Below are 18595 nucleotides of genomic sequence, written 5' to 3'. Positions count from 1 at the left end.
AAGATGTGTACAGTCTAATCAATCATTCAAATCCAAAACTTTTCAAGCTTCTCATTTTAATTTGACTGTAGAGTATCCAAGAGAGTAAGATAGGGATATGGGTCAGATGAAGAACAGGTCTCCTAATGAAGGCAAGAAAATGACTTACTTTGGAACTCAGAAAAGTGTGCTTCACGTTGTCATTTAAAAAACAGAGCTATCTACTCTTGCGGAATACTTGAAATAACTTTTTATCAAAAAGTGAGTATCCCCCAAAGATATCATAAGTTCAAATAACTTTTCCTTTATTACAAGTTATCCACTTAGCACCAAAAAGAACCAGTGAACGATAATCATGCTTCTTTGTCTTGAAATGTTTGCAGCTCGCAGAAATGGTGACTTTATCAAAATGAATATGAGTCTTAATTTTACAGAACAGAAACCCTCTTATTTTGTTCTTACCTACAGGACCAGGTTCTCCAGGAAGGCCAGGATCCCCAGGAGGACCATTAATACCCTTCGGTCCAGGAAGGCCTGGGGTTCCTAGAGTTTAATAAAATTTTAATTTAATAATAAAAGAAAAACAGACATGCTTGACAGCTAAAGCTAAAATAGACAGTTTGTATATTATTAGCATAGAAACAGTGAACAAAAGAAAGGAAATTATTTAGACAGGAATGGGACGGCTAAGTCTAAAAGTAGGTGTATGTCATATTGTTTAAAATTTTATTTTATGCACCATGATTCACAACACTGGTAGGGTTTCATGCATAACACTGCAGAGCCATACCCTCTACCACAGTGTCCACTTCCTTCTACCACTGTCTCAGAGTTCCCCACACCCACATTCTCCCCCCTGTTCAAATTCCCTAGTACCCCCTGACATGGTGAGCCTAACTACTAAAGACCAGTTCTCAGTTTCTGTTGCATTGGAGAATTTCAAACTTCCTTGCTATGTTTCTTTAAATCCCACATCTGATGAATATTATTCTAACTGCACTTCACATGATATTATTCAGATCCAACCACATAACAGCAAATCACACGATTCTGTCTTTTTGTATAATCAAGTAATATTCCTTTATATATATTTATTTATTTATACCATAGTTTATCTAATGATTTGTTTTCAGACACTTGAGTTATTCCCAGATTTGGACTATTGTAAATTGTGCTGCAATAAACATAGGAGTACAAATATATTTTCTGAATAGTTTTTTGAGCCCTTGAAGTAGATTCAAAGGAGCGGAATTTCTGGAAAGGTCATACGTAAGCTAGGAATTCTAGGTTTTATACAAGTGCTCAAAACAGGATGTACCACTTGATATTCCCAACAAGGTTCCTTTCCCTCCTCCACACCCATGTCTATACTGGTTGCTTTGATTATTTTGTGATATGTACCAGTTTCACTGGTGTTAGATGATATATTGCTCTTCTGACTTGCATTTCCCTGATGATCTGTGATGTAGAGCATTTTTTCATAAACCATGTGGCCATCTGTATGTCTTCTTTGAGGAAGTTTCTATTCACCTCATATCCCCACTGATGGTGTTGGCTTTTTTCCCTTGTAATGTTCTACAGTTCTACAGTTTTACTTTATATACTTGGATTATTAACCCTTTGCCACATTAGTCGGGAGCAAATATTTTTTTCCTAGTCTGTGGTGTGTCTTTTGGTTCAGGTCATTATTTCTATTGCAATACAGAAGCTTCTTAATTTAAAGTACCATTTGTTTATCTTTGCTTTGGTTTATCTTTGCTTTGGTTTATCTTTCCTTCAATGGCATTGAATCAAATATCATGAAGTATTCTTCCTGTTTTCCTCAATACAAGTTATAGATTCATGTCAGCTGTCGAGGATATTTTTGCAGGCGTTTGGGCCACACCCATCAGAACTCCAGGAATACTCTGAGCTCTGCAGTGCTCAGGGGAACATATGGAGTGCTGGGGTTAGCTACATGCAGGTAAACACCCTACTGGCTACACTATATCTCTAGCCCCTGCTATGTAGATTTTTAGTCATTTTGATTTGACATTTGTTCATGGTTCTAGAAAGAGGTCTGAGTTCATTTGTTTGCTTATGACTGACCATTTGTTCCAAGCACCATTTGTTGAGGAAGCTTCATTTGCTCCCTTTATACTTTACCTCCTTTGTTGAAGACTCACTGTCTATATATCTGAGGATCTATGTCTGGACTTTCAATTCATAGGTCTGAGAGTCTGTCTTTATTCTAGTACTAAACTATTTTGATTATTATCATTATGTAGCACAGTGTGAAGTTGGGCAATTTCCTCCCATCTTTGTTTTGCTTTGGCTGGGTGCGGAGGGGGGAGGCGCAGAGCAATATTATTTCATATAAATTTCGACAGTATTTGATCTATCTTTAAAAAAAGTAATGAGTATTTTTATAGGGACTGCATTATATATGTATGATTTGGGAAAGATTGTCATTTGGACAATATTAATATTATTCCATGAACAGGGAATGTTTCTATTTTCTTGTCATTCATTTATTTTTGTAATTTAAAGTTTTCTTTGCGTAAGTCTTTCTTTTGTAAAATTGATTCTCAGGTACCTGATTTTCTGAGAGATGAATGTTAATGGACCTTGGGGCTGGAGCAAAAGTATAGTGGGTGAGGCATTTGCCTTGCACGGGGCCAACCCGGGTTTGATTCCCAGCATCCCATATGGGCCCCCCAGCACCGTTTGGAGTGGTTCCTGTGCAGAGCCAGGAGTCAGCCCTCGGCATTGCCGGGTGTGACCCAAAGAGCCAAAAAAAACCAAAACGAAACAAAATATTAACAGACCTTTTAAGACTTTTTCTCTGTAATTTCAATGTTTGCTATATTTTAAAAAATACCTGACAAATCTTTATTTACTCACAGTATCATAAATTTGCTACATATTTTCATACACTATATGTTGATATAAAATTATTTTAATTTTAGTAATTTGGGCATACATGTAGTGCTATGACTTTTATTTTAACTTAAGTGTGATTATTAATCATCCATGTATCTTATTCTAGGAAAGGCATGTTCAAAATTTCCCCATTAAAATATTAGTTTCTAAAATATTAAATTATATTATGTCATCATTGATTTGTACAAGAACTTCATATATGCATATATACTATATATAATTAATCATTTATCAGATATATACTATTGGTTCTTGGATTACAACCAGTGATATTCAGCTTTACGCCTGGCTCTGCACTCAGGAATCACTACTGGTAGTAGTTGGGGGATCATATGAGATGCTAGGGTTTGAACCCTGGTCAGCTGTGTGCAGGGCAAGCATCCTAGGAGCTATATATCACTGGATCCTTATTAGATATATATTTTGTAAATAATTTCTCCTGGCCTGAGGCTTTACCATTTATTTTCCTTAAAAATTATTGGCTTTGGCTGGAGAGAGAGCACAGCAGCAGGTGTGCCTTGTATGCAGCCCACCTGGGTTTAATCTTGGCACTACATATGACACCCTGAGTACAACCAGGAGTGATCCCTGAGCACAGAGTAAGGAGTAATCTCTGAGCTCAGCTAGTGTGGCCCCAAAGCCAAAATAAATATATAAAATAAAAGAAATTGTTGACTGATGAACAGGAAAACAAAACAAAAAATGTAGACCAACTATTAATCTCTATAGAAAAAATACCCTACCACAAAACATAAATTATTATTTAACATAGATTACAAACCTATGTATGAAAGAATAAACATTAAAATTATATAAAACTGGAAGAATATCCCATAAATTTCTGTAGGCAAATATTTTTGAGGGGGACACAAAATATCAAGAAAAGATTGTTAAACTGAACTTTGCTAAAATTACCAACTTTTGTTCATCATATAACAGCATTCAGAAAGTGAAAGACAAATATGATATAATATTAACATTTGCAATATATGCATCTGACAAAAGACTATGCCTATATCATCACTCTGAATCACTAAGAGAAAAAAAGGCAAACATTCCAATAAAACATGAGCATAACAAACTGAGCAGGTACTTCACAGGGATGCTAGTCAAATTCACAATAAGTATATGAAAACATCTTTAATATTATTACTACCTTGGAAAATGTAATAGCTCAATGAGGACTTCTATATAACTGCCATAGTACCAAAATTTAGACAATTACTGCACTATAAAATCTACCTAAAAACTTGAATCACAAAAATGTATGTGAAACACTGAGGATAAGGGTTAGAAAGAGAGCTCCAGGGAAAATTCCAGAGAGAACTCCCAACTTTGCCAGGGGAAAAGGCCTAATATTTCTCTGCAGAGAACAAGGTTGTAATCTGGAGGAGGGAGCTGAGGTCCCATTGAGGTTCATGTGCAGCTTGGAAGGACCTTGGCCCCAACTGCATTATAAGGGAACTAGCTCAGCATAAGGTGGTCTTCAGCATCTTAGGATAATTATGCCTGAAAGTCCCAGGAACAAGTGGTCGAAAGTTCCTGGGAAAAGAGGACCTATTAATGAAAACATTGCCAAAGAGGGCCCCCGCTTGGAGCCTAGACTGCAATTCAGAAGGTCTTACTAGGATCCTTAAAACCATGTGCAGTCAAGCAGAGCTGTAGACACTGTGGGGCAGGGGAGAGTGAGACAGACACAGAGAGATTCTTATCAAGACAGAAAAATCATAGCACCAGAAAAATGAAGTAAAGACTATTTAACCTGCAGTGTTGGATGAAGAAAAATGCCTGGGAAGAAACCTACGCTCAGCAGATATTTCTAAACTCTCTGGTTGAGGTTTCAAAGCAATAATCCTAATGTTGTTTTCTAAGACAAGAAAATGAACAGAAGGGAAATTTAATGAAGACAAAGTTTGGGGGAAAACCCCAAAACAGAAACCAGTGAGCTAACAAATATAGCAGTTGTATTAAAATGTAATAGATGGACTTAACAGAAGAATGGCAGAAGTTGAATAATCAGTGAACCAGAGTATAAGACTGAGGAAACTACCAAGGAACAAATAAAGAACATTTTTTTTGTTTGGGGGTCACACACACCTATGATAAGGGATTATTTCTGGCTCTTTGATTAGGGATTACTCCTGGTAAATTTAGGGACCATAAGGGAAGCCAAGGGATTGAACCCAAGTCAGCCATATGCAAGACAAGAGTCCTACTCACTGTATTATCTCTCTGATGAGAAAACAAGACATTTTTCAAATAGCATTATAAGGAATAACATTTACAAATATGGGTTCCAAAAGGAGAGAAGAAAGGGACAAGAAATGTTATGTAAATAACAGCCATAAATATCCTGAATCTAAGTTAAAGAGATCCAAGAATCTAATCAGGAAAGTCAAAATGTTCAAAGCAAAACAAACCTAAAGATGCACAAACCAAGCTACACTGTAATTAAAATGGCAAAAGGCAAAGAAAGAGAACCCGAAAAGCAGCAAGGAAAAAGCAAACACAGGGAGCCAGAGAGATAATACTGAGAGTAAGGTGCAGGCTAACCCCAGGTTGATATTTCAGTACCACGTATGAGTGCCCGAGCTCTGCTGTGGGCTCTATATTAGTTTAGTCCTGAACTGAAACAATTTAGATAAGGCTATGTACTTTTTTGTTATGCTAAATTCCTTTGGTAATATCATGTGATGTTCTCATTTGAATGAGTTGTATGCCTGATCTACCACCAGCCACCTGCTGTGTGTGGCTAAGTACAACATTGTAAGAGAATAAGCAGCAGGCTAGGGCTTGACAGTGTACATTAGGGGGCCAGAAGTATAGTATAGCAGATGAGATGCTCGCTTTGCACACAGCAAACAGGGGTTAGATTCACAACCATCTATGGTTCCCCCAGGACCACCAGGAATGATCCCTGAGCATGAACCATGAGTAACTCTGAACAAAACCAGGTATAAACCAAAAAATAAATAAATATATATATATATATATATATATATATATATATATATATATATACAGGCTTCTTAATTGACTTGTGGCTAGCAGTCAAAGACTGAAAAATGCCACTCCAACACAGGCACTCTGTCCATAGGATATCACCTCATTGAATCGGTAGTATCAATTTTTTTATTTTTAACAAAGAATTTAAGCAAAATGTTAAGCATCTAGTTCAAGATTTAGTTGCAAGTGACTATCTCCTTGAAAAATATAATAAAAATCCTGTGAAACAAAAACCTCTGTGATAAGGAAGCATTTTTAAAAAGAGTATTACCTGGGACTCCAGGAAGGCCTGGTTGCCCTTTTGCTCCAGGTTCTCCTTTTGCTCCAGGCAAACCAGTAGCTCCTGCAGAACCTTTCATACCAGGGTTACCTGGGTATCCAGGCAGACCAGGTTCACCCTGAAAATATACACACAAAATAAATTTCTACATGACTTAGATTGCAAAATTGCATAAGATTATTTATATTTTTTTGGGGGGAGGCATAATGGCGGTGTTTAGGGTTTACTCCTGGCTCTGCACTCAGGGATCACACCTGGCAGGATTGGGGGACTATATGTATGGTATCTGGTAATGAACCCAGGTCTGCTGCCTGAAAGACAAGCACCCTGTCTACTGTAATCTCAAAGAACTCTAGAGTATTTATAAAGATTAAGCTATATGAGAAGCATGTTATTAAAGTAGTTAACAAATGGTTTCATTCAATCATTTTAATAGCCCTTTGAGTTGATATATAAGTTCATATAGCACTGTAACACTGTTGTCTCGTTCATTGATTTTCTTGAGGGGGCACCAGTAATGTCTCCATTGTGAGACTTGTTACTGTTTTTGGCACATCGAATACACCACGGGTAGCTTGCCAGGTTCTGCCATGTGGGTGAGAAACTCTCGGTAGCTTGCTGGGCTCTCCAAGAGGGATGGAGGAATTAAACCCAGGTTGGCCACGTGCAAGGCAAACATCGTATCTGCTGTGCTATTGCCCCGGCCCATAAGTTCATATATCACTGTATCACTGTATCACTGTCATCCCATTGTTTGTCGATTTACTCAAGCGGGCACCAGTAACGTCTCTATTCCTCCCTTTCCTGAGATTTTAGCAGCCTCTCCTTACTCATCTTTCCCAACAATTGGAGGCTCTTTCAGTGTCAGGGGAATGAGACCTATGTACTGTTTTTGGCATATTGAATACGGCACTGGTAGCTTGCCAGGTTCTGCCCATGCGGACGGGATACTGTCGATAGCTTGCCAGGCTCTCTGAGGGTGTGCGTGTGTGTTTGTGTGTGTGTGTGTGTGTGTGTAAGGCCTGGCTGTCTTCCCCAGGGCCCCTCTGAGGGGATGGGCCCCGAGCAGAGCTCCCGGCGGCCGAAGACCACCAGAACCTAGCCTCAGCCATGCTCAAGGCCCCTCTCCACACATTCGGACAGGCCTCACGCATGAAGGTACCAGCAGAGAAACCCAGGTGTGTGTAATTCCATCAACGCCAACATCCAGAGACTTAAAAGCAAGCTCCTAGAAGATATCTTATAACCTACTTTTCTCTCTGGGAGAAACTTGCAAGCTACTGAGAGCTTCCTGCCCACATGGGACAGCCTCACAAGCTTCCCATGGTGTATCCACATGCCAAAGCCAGTAACCAGCTGAATCTCATTCCCTTGACCCTGAAAGAGCCTCCAGTGCGGCATCATTGGGAAGGCCGAGGAGAGAGGCTTCAAAAATCTCAGGGATAGGACGAATGTAGAGGTTACTGAGACCGCTTGAGTGGCTTGACGTTCAACGGGATTTCGTGATCGTGATTGCGATGATTTGTTGCCTACTGTCTGAACTCCTTCAAATATAGTAGCGTGGTAGTTATGGAAAATGGGGTGGAAGTGTCTTCTAGTGTGTCCAGAAAGCGTCCTTGAGCGTGGCGGCGGTTGGGAAGTGGAGGTCAGCTGCCAGAGTCCCTTGGGGTGGGGAATGTTATCATCTGCCCTCCTCTGGGACGCCCCAAGTGAAAACAGCCTGGCATGGTGTCCCATGTACCTATCACGGGAATATCTTGAGCTCTGGATTCTGATTCAGAAACTTTCATCACTTGAATTCTTTAAGATTAAATTTTATTATTTATATATGAACTGCAAGGGAATATATGAACTTGCAGTTCATATGTAAATAAAAAATTTAATCTTAAAGAATTCAAGTGATGAAAGTTTCTGGTAAGAGGCAATAGGGTTTTCAGAATCCAGAGTTCAGGCTATTCCCATGATAAGTACATACATAATTCTTATCAATCCTTAACACTTCTATGATAAAGACAGTATGTTATCCCTTTATCGCATTAACGTAGCTAGTAAGTGGATGAATCTGCATTTGGATCCAGACAGTCTGGTCTAGAGAGTGATAATCAACATAGTATCTTATAATACAATTCACTGTGTTTTATAAGCACATGAATCAATAAAATTCTCCCCAAGAAATAAATTTCATCTTAATATAAAGAATTTATCAATTCTTGGGCTGGAGTGATAGCATAGCGGGTAGGGCATTTGCCTTGCATGCGGCCGACCCGGGTTCAATTCCCAGCATCCCATATGGTCCCCCAGCACCACCAGTAGTAATTCCTGAGTGCAGAGCCAGGAGTAACCCCAGTGCATCGCTGGGTGTGACCCAAAAAGAGAAAAAATAAGAATTTATCAATTCTTCATTGGAAACATAAAATTCTATTTCCTACACAATTAGATAGTCATTTTGTCCTATTTATGATGACTTCATAATGTATGTCTTATCTTTTGAAGTTATGACTATGGTGAAGTTTCTGTGGTCAGTTAAAACTGAAACTAGTACTGAAGTTTTGGGGCTCAGAGTTAATTCACATGTAACCACTTTCCCTTAATGAATATTTGCATCATGGTTTCTTCAAACAGAGCCTTATAGCTTAACTTGCCTCATTTTCTAAAGTAAAGAAGATTCTTTCAAAAACAGTGATATTTATCATCTAACAAAGTTTAATGCCCTGCAAAAGAAGATTATGATCTCTCCCACACAATAATAATGTTCAATGTAACTAGGTGATATTGGATTATTATCATAATATAAACAGTAGCTGAATAACTGAAAAGCACCACCAAAGTTTCACAACTAAGGGTGAGGAGAGATATACAAAATTATTTTCAGATAACTACGGCAGATACACAGTTAAAAGAATGCAACTGCACTTTCATTAATTGCTTATAATTATCTTCCATTTAGTTAATAAAAACTTTGGAACAAAGATTATTAACTTCATCACTTGAAAGGAAAGAGAAAACTAAAACCAGGCAGAGAGATGCCTTTAATTTACTGAAACATACTCAGAGATTCAGATAAAAGAGAAAAGAAACCAGAATGTTTTCTTCCTTTATTTCTAATGGGCTACATACCCCAAAGCACAGATTTTTACAATAAAAGGAAAGATAAGAAACAGAATAGCTTATACCATTTTGTAATAATGTTAATTGAAGAATTAATATTTAGTTAAAAAGCACAGTATTCAAGAAAAATTCATCTCCTGAGCCTTGTGCCTGGAGTAAATTTACCTTTGGGCCAGGCAGACCTGGAAGACGCGTGCCAGAAGCACCTGGATCACCTTTTTCTCCTTTCTGTCCTGTGAGTCCTGGGGAGCCAGGTTGTCCAGGAATGCCAGGAGGTCCAGATGATCCTTTCAGACCCTGAGGTCCTGTTGAAAGATGTAAAATGCGGTGTTTTACAAACTATTTTTTAATTTGTGGCATATATAATCAACATATAACCAAGTAAATTATTTTAAAAGAAAACTGCAAATTTTGAGTCATATATTTTATGAAATATATACATACATATGTTTAAAAATAAGTTAAATGGATAAAGTTGGAGAAAGATATATTCATGAATTACAATCTTTGAGATTTCTACAGTTCTGTTCCTTAATTCCCACTTAAAATATTTGCATAATGATAGTTCTATCCATCGTTTACATTATACATTGTTTTGATTCCATGAACACCAGTCTTATTTCTGATGATAGAGAAAGTGAACCATCTTCCACTGATGATATCAATTATATGGTACATTTTTATCACGTACCTGGAAACCCCATATCACCCATGTTTCCTTTAAGTCCAGGAGGTCCCATATGTCCTGGATGCCCTGGGACACCAGGTTCACCCTTAGGACCTAGAAAAGTCAAACGTTTAAAATCTGCAATATTGTTTTCTTTAAATGTATCGTAAATGCAAACATGGATTTGAATGGACAAAACATTAATATATTATCATATTCTAAAAATCAAAATAACATTATTTAAAACTGAAAAAAATGTGTATCAGGAGGGCCTGATAAAGATAGTACAGTGGGCTGGAGCGATAGTACAGCACGTAGAGTATTTGCCTTGCAAGGGGCCAACACAGATTCAATCCCTGGCATCACATACGGTTCCCCAAGCACCGCCAGGAGGAATTACTGAGCTCAGAGCCAGGAGTGAGCATCGCGGGGTGTGACCCAAAAAGCAATCGATCAATCCATAAAGGTAGTACAAAGGTAAGGCGCTTGCCTTGCATGAAGCTGACCTGAGTTTGATCCCTGGTACCCTGCATGGTCCCCTGTGCCTGATAGGAGTGATCCCTGTGTAAAAAGCCCTAAGAACAGTTAGTTGTGGCACAAAAAACAATAAGAAAAAAGTCTACCAGGACACCTTGTTTCTTCTCTTAATAACAATTCCAACTGAAACCCTATTTGTTACAAGTGTAAAACAGCTTTTACCAAAAATAATCTAATAATCTAATTTGTTGGGGAGAGAGAATTTACCAGTGGTGCTTGAGGAGTCCAGGGCCACTCCCGGGAATACTTAGCCTGGCAGTGAGACTTCTTGATAATTCAGTGCTAGAGTACAGTTATACCGTGCAGCCCAGATCCAGAAATACTGGGGGACACCAAGACTAAACTCAACAGTGGTCAGAGAGCCATGCAGTGTCAGGATTAAATGCAGGCTCTCATGCATATAAGACATGTGCTCAAACTTTTAGAATTTCTCCTTAACCCCTTAATCTTTTTCAGTGGATTCAGAAATGGCTTTCTTGTGCAGAACCTGATTATGTGAGATTAAGTAAATGAAAGTGGTAACTTGTCATGATTTTCCAAAGCACATTAGGCTAGGGATAGATAAAAGTTGACAGGAAGTGGAATACTCACAAGTAATGGTATTCACATATTCTCTCAAGAGCTTAGGGGCTTGAGCTCCGTGGTGTTTATTTGCCTACGTATTTCCCAAGGATATAATACAGCCTTAGAAATTTTTCTTATACTTTTTATTACACAGTAACTTCCAAATTGGAAAGAAAATGCAGAAAGTATAAAGGAAAGAAAGAATTTCTCCTTACAACTATACTGAGAGAAGGCAGCATGGAGTCTAATCAAGGGCTTTCTGGTGTGAAAATGAGCTTTGCCTTATTCTGAAGTTGTCCAATTATAAGAAAATGGCTTAAGAAGCACAAAAATAGTTTTAGTGAATATATGAAAATTCTAATCAACTTGTGTTGACTTAGCACTCATTAAATTCATATGAAACAATAAACTCCCAAAAATAGCTAAAGCAATCCTTGGGAAAAAGAAGATGGGAGGCATCAACTTGCCCAACTTCAAACTGTAAAACAAAGCAGTAGTAATTAAAACAGCATTGTACTGGAATAGAGACAGACACACAGACCAATGCAAAAGAGTTGAATATATTGACACAGACTTTTAAATATATTATATGATCACTTAATTTTTGACAAAAGTTAAAGAAATGTGAAGTGGAGGTGCTGGAGTGATAGCACAGCGGTTAGGGCATTTCCCTTTCACATGGCCAACCTGGGTTTGATTCCCAGCATCCCATATGGTCCCCGAGTACCACCAGGAGTAATTCCTGAGTGCATGAGCCAGAATTAACCCCTGTGCATCACTGGGTGTTACCCCAAAAGCAAAACAACAACAACAAAAGAAATGTGAAGTGGAGCTCTTCACATTTCTTCAACAAGTGGTGCTGGGAAAACTGGACAGCGACATATAAAAAATAAGCTCAGACCTCTGTCTAACACCAGGCCAAAATGTCATATCAAAATGGATTAAATGACTCAATATCAGACCTTAATCCATAAGGTACATGGAGGAAAAAGTAGATATTGACATTGAATTGAAATGACATTGAAGTTTAAAGCATCTTTACAGATGAAATACCGTTGACCAAATAAGTGGAGCTAAAGATAAACAAATGGGATTACAATAAGCTAAAAAGTTTCTGCACCCCAAAAGAAATAGTGACCAAGATACAGAGACAGCCTACAGAATAGGAAAAATTATTTATCCAATACCCATCTGATAATGGGTTAATATTCAAGATATATAAGGCATTGGGAGAACTTTATAATAAAAAACCCAATGCCATCAAAAACTGGGGATAAGAAATGAACAGAAATTTCCTCAAAAAGAAATACAAATGGCCAAAAGGCACATAAAATGCTCTACATCACTAATCATCAGGGACATGCAAATAAAAACAAGATGAGATATCACCTTACACCACAGAGACTGGTACACATAGAAAATAATAAGAACAACAAGTGCTGGCTTGGAAGCGGGGAGAAAGGGACTCTCATTCATTGTTGGTGGAAATGCCAACTGGTCCAGCCTTTTTGAAAAACAATATAGGCATTCCTCAAAAGACTAGAAATTGAGCTTCCATAAGACCTAGCAATACCAATTCTGGAAATATATCTCTGGGGGGCAAAAACACACAATAGAAATGACATCTGCACTTGTATGTTCATTGTAGCTCTGTTCACAATAGCCAGAATATGGAAACAACCTGAGTGCCCTACAACAGACGACTGGTCAAAGAAATTATGGCACATATGTACAATGGAATACTATACAGCTGTTATAAAAATAAAGTAATGAAATGCACTTATAAATGGATGGATATGGAATGTATCATGCTGAATGAAATAAGTCAGAAGGAGATAACACTCATTTGTGAGATAGAAGAAAAAAAAGAAGCATAGTATGAGACTAATACCCAAGAATAGCAGGAACAAGGGCCAGAACAAAGGGTTCATGGTTGAAAGCCTGCCTCAAGACCTGGGGAAGAGGGCAGTTGGGATAGAGAAGGGACCATTATGACAAAGATGGGCTCACTGGAAGGGATTGTTCTGGATGGGATATGTGTGCTGAAAGGACCAAACATGATGGCCTCTCAGTATCTGTACTGCTAACCATAACACCCAAAAGGAGGGAGGGAGGAATGGAGAAAGACAGTGATAGAGAGAAACAGAGACAGACAGAGAAGTGCCTGCCATAGAGGCAGGCTGAGGGGGAAGGGCAGGAGGGATATGGGAAATATTAATGGTGGGAAAAGTACACTGGTGTAGGGATGGGTGTTGGAACATTGACTGAAACCAATCATGAAAGCTTTGTAACGCTATCTCGTGGTGATTTAATAAAAAATAAATTAAAAAAGATGGTAACCACTTTTCTGTTTCATTTCAGGGCCATACCTGGCTGTGGTAAGAGCTTATTCCTGGCTCTGCACTCAGGGTCCAATCCTTCTGCAGTTCAGGGGACCATACGTGATGCTGGGGACTGAAACTGGGTCAGCTGTTTATAAGCGAATTGCCCTACTCATTGTACTATTTTTCCACCCAAGCTGCGAGCTTCATACTTAGAAAATTTAAAAAATATAATCAGTTCGGTGGAGATATAGTTTAAAGGGCTGAACCACATGCTTTGCATGTGGAAAGCCTGTGTTTAATACCTGACACTGCATGGTGTCCCAAGTATACTGTAAGTAACTCTCAATCACTAAGCCTGGACAGCAGTGCATATGGTCCAAGAATAAACAAAAAACTAGGGCTGGCGAGATAGTACAGGGGTTAGGATATATGCTTAGCAAGCAGCTGACCCTGATTTGATCTCTGGCACCACATGGTCCTCTGTGCATTAATGGGTTTATCCCTGAAGACACCCAAGCATCATCAGGGTCATGTGGATAATCCCCAAAATTACAGGGTCATATAAGCATCATATTATTGGGCCCTCACATTAAACCACCAGTGAAATTAGCTGATAAACTCATGGAGTGGCCCGCATGGCATCTGAGTACTGCTTGGGAGTAACCCTAACCAAATTAGCAACAATATATTTTACATGCTTTAATATTTGAATTGTCTGAGGCAAAGCATTGGAAAAGGTGATTTCTTTGAACTCCTACTCTATATCCTGCCATGTACATGAATGAAACAGAATACATTATTTGCATGTTTTTGATTCTGTGCAGACACTGTGGCCATGAAATTAAGAAACTGATAAAGAAAAATATTCTACAAATATTGTTTTGAGCTTTGAGCCAAATGGAAAAAATTTTGCAAAAAGAAGAGCTTTATACCTCAGTAACTGCACAAGTATAATACTATTTCCAAAGCTACAACATTACAAATGGTAAATATATATTCATTTATTCAGGGTTGAGGACTAGTCAACCAACTGGTATATTTACCTGAGGGTCCTGGTAATCCAGGCTCCCCACTTAATCCAGGTTGTCCTGGGTCTCCAGGTAAACCGGGATGACCTTTTGGCCCAGAAACTCCAGGAAATCCTTACAATGATTGAAAAATTGTATCATTAACCCATTTAATTAATTAGGCAGAACTAAACAGTCAAATTCTGAAGTATGAGTGAAACAGGAAACATTAATATTCTAATAGAGTATAAATCAATGATAGTCCATAACAGCACTGATAAATTCTCACATTTATCCATTATTAAGAAATTCAGAACATTTAAGAAGTAAGTTATTTTCTTCTACAGTTCCCAGTTTCTTATGCTATAAAAATGACAGAAATCTGTTGATGCAATTGGTTCTAGAACATGGTATGTCTAAAATTCAACTATGAATAACTTTGTAAATCACAGTGCTTTAACAAGACACTTTTGGGGCCGGAGCCATAGTCCCGCATGGAGGGCGTTTGCATTGCAAGTGGCCAACCTGGATTCAATCACCGGTATCCCATATGGTCTCCTGAGCACCACCAGGAGTAATTCCTGAGTAAAGAACCAGGAGTACTCCTGAGCATCACCAGGTGTGACCCAAAAAGCAACAAAATAGAATAAAACACTTTTTAAAAAGATGAAAGAAATCTCACAAATTATTTCTAGGCTACCTCTGAGAACTTAAAACAATCTTTAACAATCTTGTTTCAGAGGCAAGTCCAGTTTACTACCTCTACTTTGTAGAAGGCACATTTGAAAGAGAAAAGACATCTTGCAAGGAACAAGTGAAGAAAGATATATCATTTTAGCAATAGCAAAAAATTAGTGCCCATGCCTCTTTGCGACTAGATACAAAACTCCACTAATAATTGATGGCTAGTCAAAATTTAATTTTTTTTCACTTTTTGGGTCACACCCGGCAATGCTCAGAGGTTACTCCTGGCTCTGCACTCAGGAATTACTCCTGGAGGTCCTCGGGGCGCCATATGGGATGCTGGGAATCGAACCTGGGTCGGCCGCGTGCAAGGCAAACACTCTACCCTTTGTGCTATCGATCCGGCCCCTAGTTAAAATTTTTTTGAGGAAAAATTTAGTATTTTTTTTCTTTTGGGTCACACCCTGCAATGCTCAGGGGTTACTCCTGGCTCATGCACTCAGGAATTAACTCCTGGCGTGCTCAAGGGACCATATGGGATGCTGGGAATCGAATCCGGCAGTCGTGTGCAAGGCAAACGCTCTACCCGCTGTGCCATCGCTCCAGCCCAAAATTTAGTAAAAATTTTTGAGAAAAAAAATTTTGAGGAAAAATTTCACTTATCCTCATAAGGAAATTTATGCAATATGTGTATATGTTCATATACACACAGGATGTTAATGTTTAATGACAATAACATTAATGGTTACAACATAAAAAGTTACAAATTTTAAACAGCAAAGAAATACTGCCAGATTCTTTTAGGGGGAGGGTGTTGGGGACATACCTGGTGGCACACAGAGTACCATGCAGTGCCAATTATCCAACAAGGGACAGATGCATGCAAGCCAAGCACCTTTACTCTCTACTATTTCTCTGACACAACAGTAGTTTTAAAGTTCTGTGTTGTGTGAAAGGCAATGAGTTGCATTTAAAACAGCAGGTATGCTGGGACTGTAGATATAGTAGAGTGGGTAAGGTGCTTTATTTGCATGCATCTGACCTGAGTTCAAACCCTGGCACCCTACATGGTCTCCCAAATACCTCCAGGAACTATCCCTGAATACCACCAGGTGTGGCCCCAAAAACAAATGAATAGTAAAATATTTAAAAGCCATGTATGATATGGTATCAACACTGCAAGGTAACAATGCACTATTCATTCTTCTCTGGTTTCAGAGTGGTTCAAATGGACCAGTGAATGTCCCAAAATTTGAAACCTGATTTCGCATTGATACTGGCTATATATTCCTTTCTCTTTACTATATAAAATGTTACATTCTGGAATTCCTAAAGTTGACTACTTAACATAACTCTAAAACCTCGAAACTTTTAATAGCTAAACTACAAAATATTTCAACGCTGATTAATGAACAGTACAAATCAAGTGAAAATTATTCCTCAAATTTTCTGTATCTAAGTATCTCTTATTGATGAATCCAGTACTATGAAATTCTTCATACTATGAAAAACTGGTCTTCAGATAAACTACAAACCACATCCACAAATAAGTAAATTCACTCACCAGGTAAACCAGGATCCCCCTTCTCTCCTTTTGAGACTATTGCATCTGGATCCATTGGTCCTGGAGGACCTGGAAGGCCAGGCTCTCCTTTACTACCTTTTTCTCCTGCAGGGCCAGGAAGTCCTGGTTGACCCGGAAAGCCATCATCACCTAAAACCAGCACAGGTGGAAAAGATACAATAGTAAGATTTACCTATCCATGACTGATGCATACATAGATGATTTATAAATTCCACTACTGAGTACTTTGCTAAGCATCTAACACTAATGTACCTTAGTTATTAACCATAAGATACTTGATTTAACACACATTTTTACACTAAATACGAATCATTTTTTCTGGGATTATCTGATAATTACAAACCAGAAAGATCAAAAGTTAATCCCCTATACTGCATTATTTTGAGGTAAAACTTATAATGTCACATGGTATCTAAATGAATTATGCCACCAAATTAAAAGCAGTACATATTTAAATGCCATATCACATAGAAATAAAATGGAAGATTGCTCACTTTAAAGCAGAAAAATTTTCTGTATTGACATAAAGCAATTCTCAATTTTATTTTACAGACAGATGCCAACTCAAGAATATTACCTTTAAGACCAGGAACACCACTCCTTCCTGGAAGTCCCAAAGGTCCTGGTGGGCCTGGCGGTCCCATAATACCCATTTCACCTTTGGCACCTTTTAAAAATGTCAATAAATGAGTTTTATTTTTCCTTGACCTTGGAATTATAAAAGCTGTTTTAATTTCTCAGCTGGAAAGACATTGAAGGTGGAAGGAAAGATGATGCATTTCAACACTACAACAGTTGTAAACTTAGGAATCACTACTGTCACTACCTAAAAACAAAAATATTTTGTATGTTAGTGAATCTCCAATGATTATTATTCTCTCCACATCCTTCACCCCCGAGAACTACACTTCCTAGTATATATGCCCTTGCATAGGCATCTCCCCTTCAACATTTACTACTTCTAGGTTTTGCTCTTGAAAAGGTAACAGTGTGATTCCCAAACTTAAATCATTACAAATGTTTTAGTTTCCACTTAAGGTTCTTAGAATACTCATTTCTGGTTTGGAATTATTTCTTTTGGGAGTCAGTTACCCTGAAAAAAGAGCAACTACCCTGACACTGCCACCATAGTAAGACCCCAAGTCATGTGAAGAGGTAACATGGATAATGAGATATAAAGGGAAGAGACCAACAATCAGGAATCAGAGACGTATTATTTTGGAAATAGATCTTTCTTCCTCAACCACTCCACTGTGTTACAAGTGAATAAGATCTAAACACATAACCTTATCAAGTAAAAATTTTATATTTTTATTAAATAAATATTTAGCAAAATAAAATGCTTGACTTAAGCCATTAAATTATATGGTGATTTATATTACAGAAATACAGAATTACATTATAGAATTACATTAGAGAAGTGAAATTTTCAGACAAAAATATTATGCAGGGACTCATGTGAGCTCAATGGTAGAGCTCACAACGTGCCTGTGTAAAGTCCTGGATTCAACACCCAGCCAGAGAAAGCAATCATGCAAGCTGAAAAGTAAATTTTCTACAAATAAACTCTTAAAAGTTTTCCTTAAGTGTTAATTTCAATCCAGAAAAATATAAGAAAATAATACATCAGAGTCATATTAGTTTAAATTTCCTGAATCTAGAACCAGAATAAACTTTAAACAAATTACCTGGAAAACCAGTGGCACCTGCTTTGCCTGGGAGCCCTGGTGATCCTGGAGGTCCCATAGGCCCAGGTGCTCCAGGGATCCCTGGACTGCCTTTCTCACCAGGGGGACCCGGAACATCAAATCCAGGGGGTCCTGAATCCCCCTTCTCTCCTGGTATTCCTTTTAAGCCTAGTTAATAATAATAGTGACAAGTATTAAGTAGTGTTAATAAATGCATTTGATTATTTTTCTAGCAATCAAATGA

General features: G+C 38.2%; 1 protein-coding gene across 2 annotated transcripts in view; it reads right to left on the bottom strand.

Annotated features, from left to right (window-relative positions):
- COL4A5 (collagen type IV alpha 5 chain) overlaps positions 1 to 18595 on the bottom strand; it is a 245474-nt gene that overhangs the window by 58161 nt on the left and 168718 nt on the right. For both annotated transcript variants that reach the window (XM_055121721.1, XM_055121720.1), the window contains exons 31-38: positions 18352 to 18519; positions 17241 to 17330; positions 16643 to 16792; positions 14431 to 14529; positions 9987 to 10076; positions 9461 to 9600; positions 6179 to 6305; positions 442 to 522 (exon numbers count right to left, since the gene is read on the bottom strand). In XM_055121721.1, coding sequence (XP_054977696.1) covers positions 442 to 522; positions 6179 to 6305; positions 9461 to 9600; positions 9987 to 10076; positions 14431 to 14529; positions 16643 to 16792; positions 17241 to 17330; positions 18352 to 18519 — 945 coding nt within the window. The remainder of the gene's footprint in view (positions 1 to 441; positions 523 to 6178; positions 6306 to 9460; positions 9601 to 9986; positions 10077 to 14430; positions 14530 to 16642; positions 16793 to 17240; positions 17331 to 18351; positions 18520 to 18595) is intronic.

The sequence above is a fragment of the Sorex araneus genome, chromosome X (assembly GCF_027595985.1).
Source record: "Sorex araneus isolate mSorAra2 chromosome X, mSorAra2.pri, whole genome shotgun sequence".
NCBI lineage: Eukaryota > Metazoa > Chordata > Mammalia > Eulipotyphla > Soricidae > Sorex > Sorex araneus.
The sequence above is the reverse complement of the archived record's forward strand: the minus strand, read 5'-3'. Positions and strand labels throughout refer to the sequence as shown.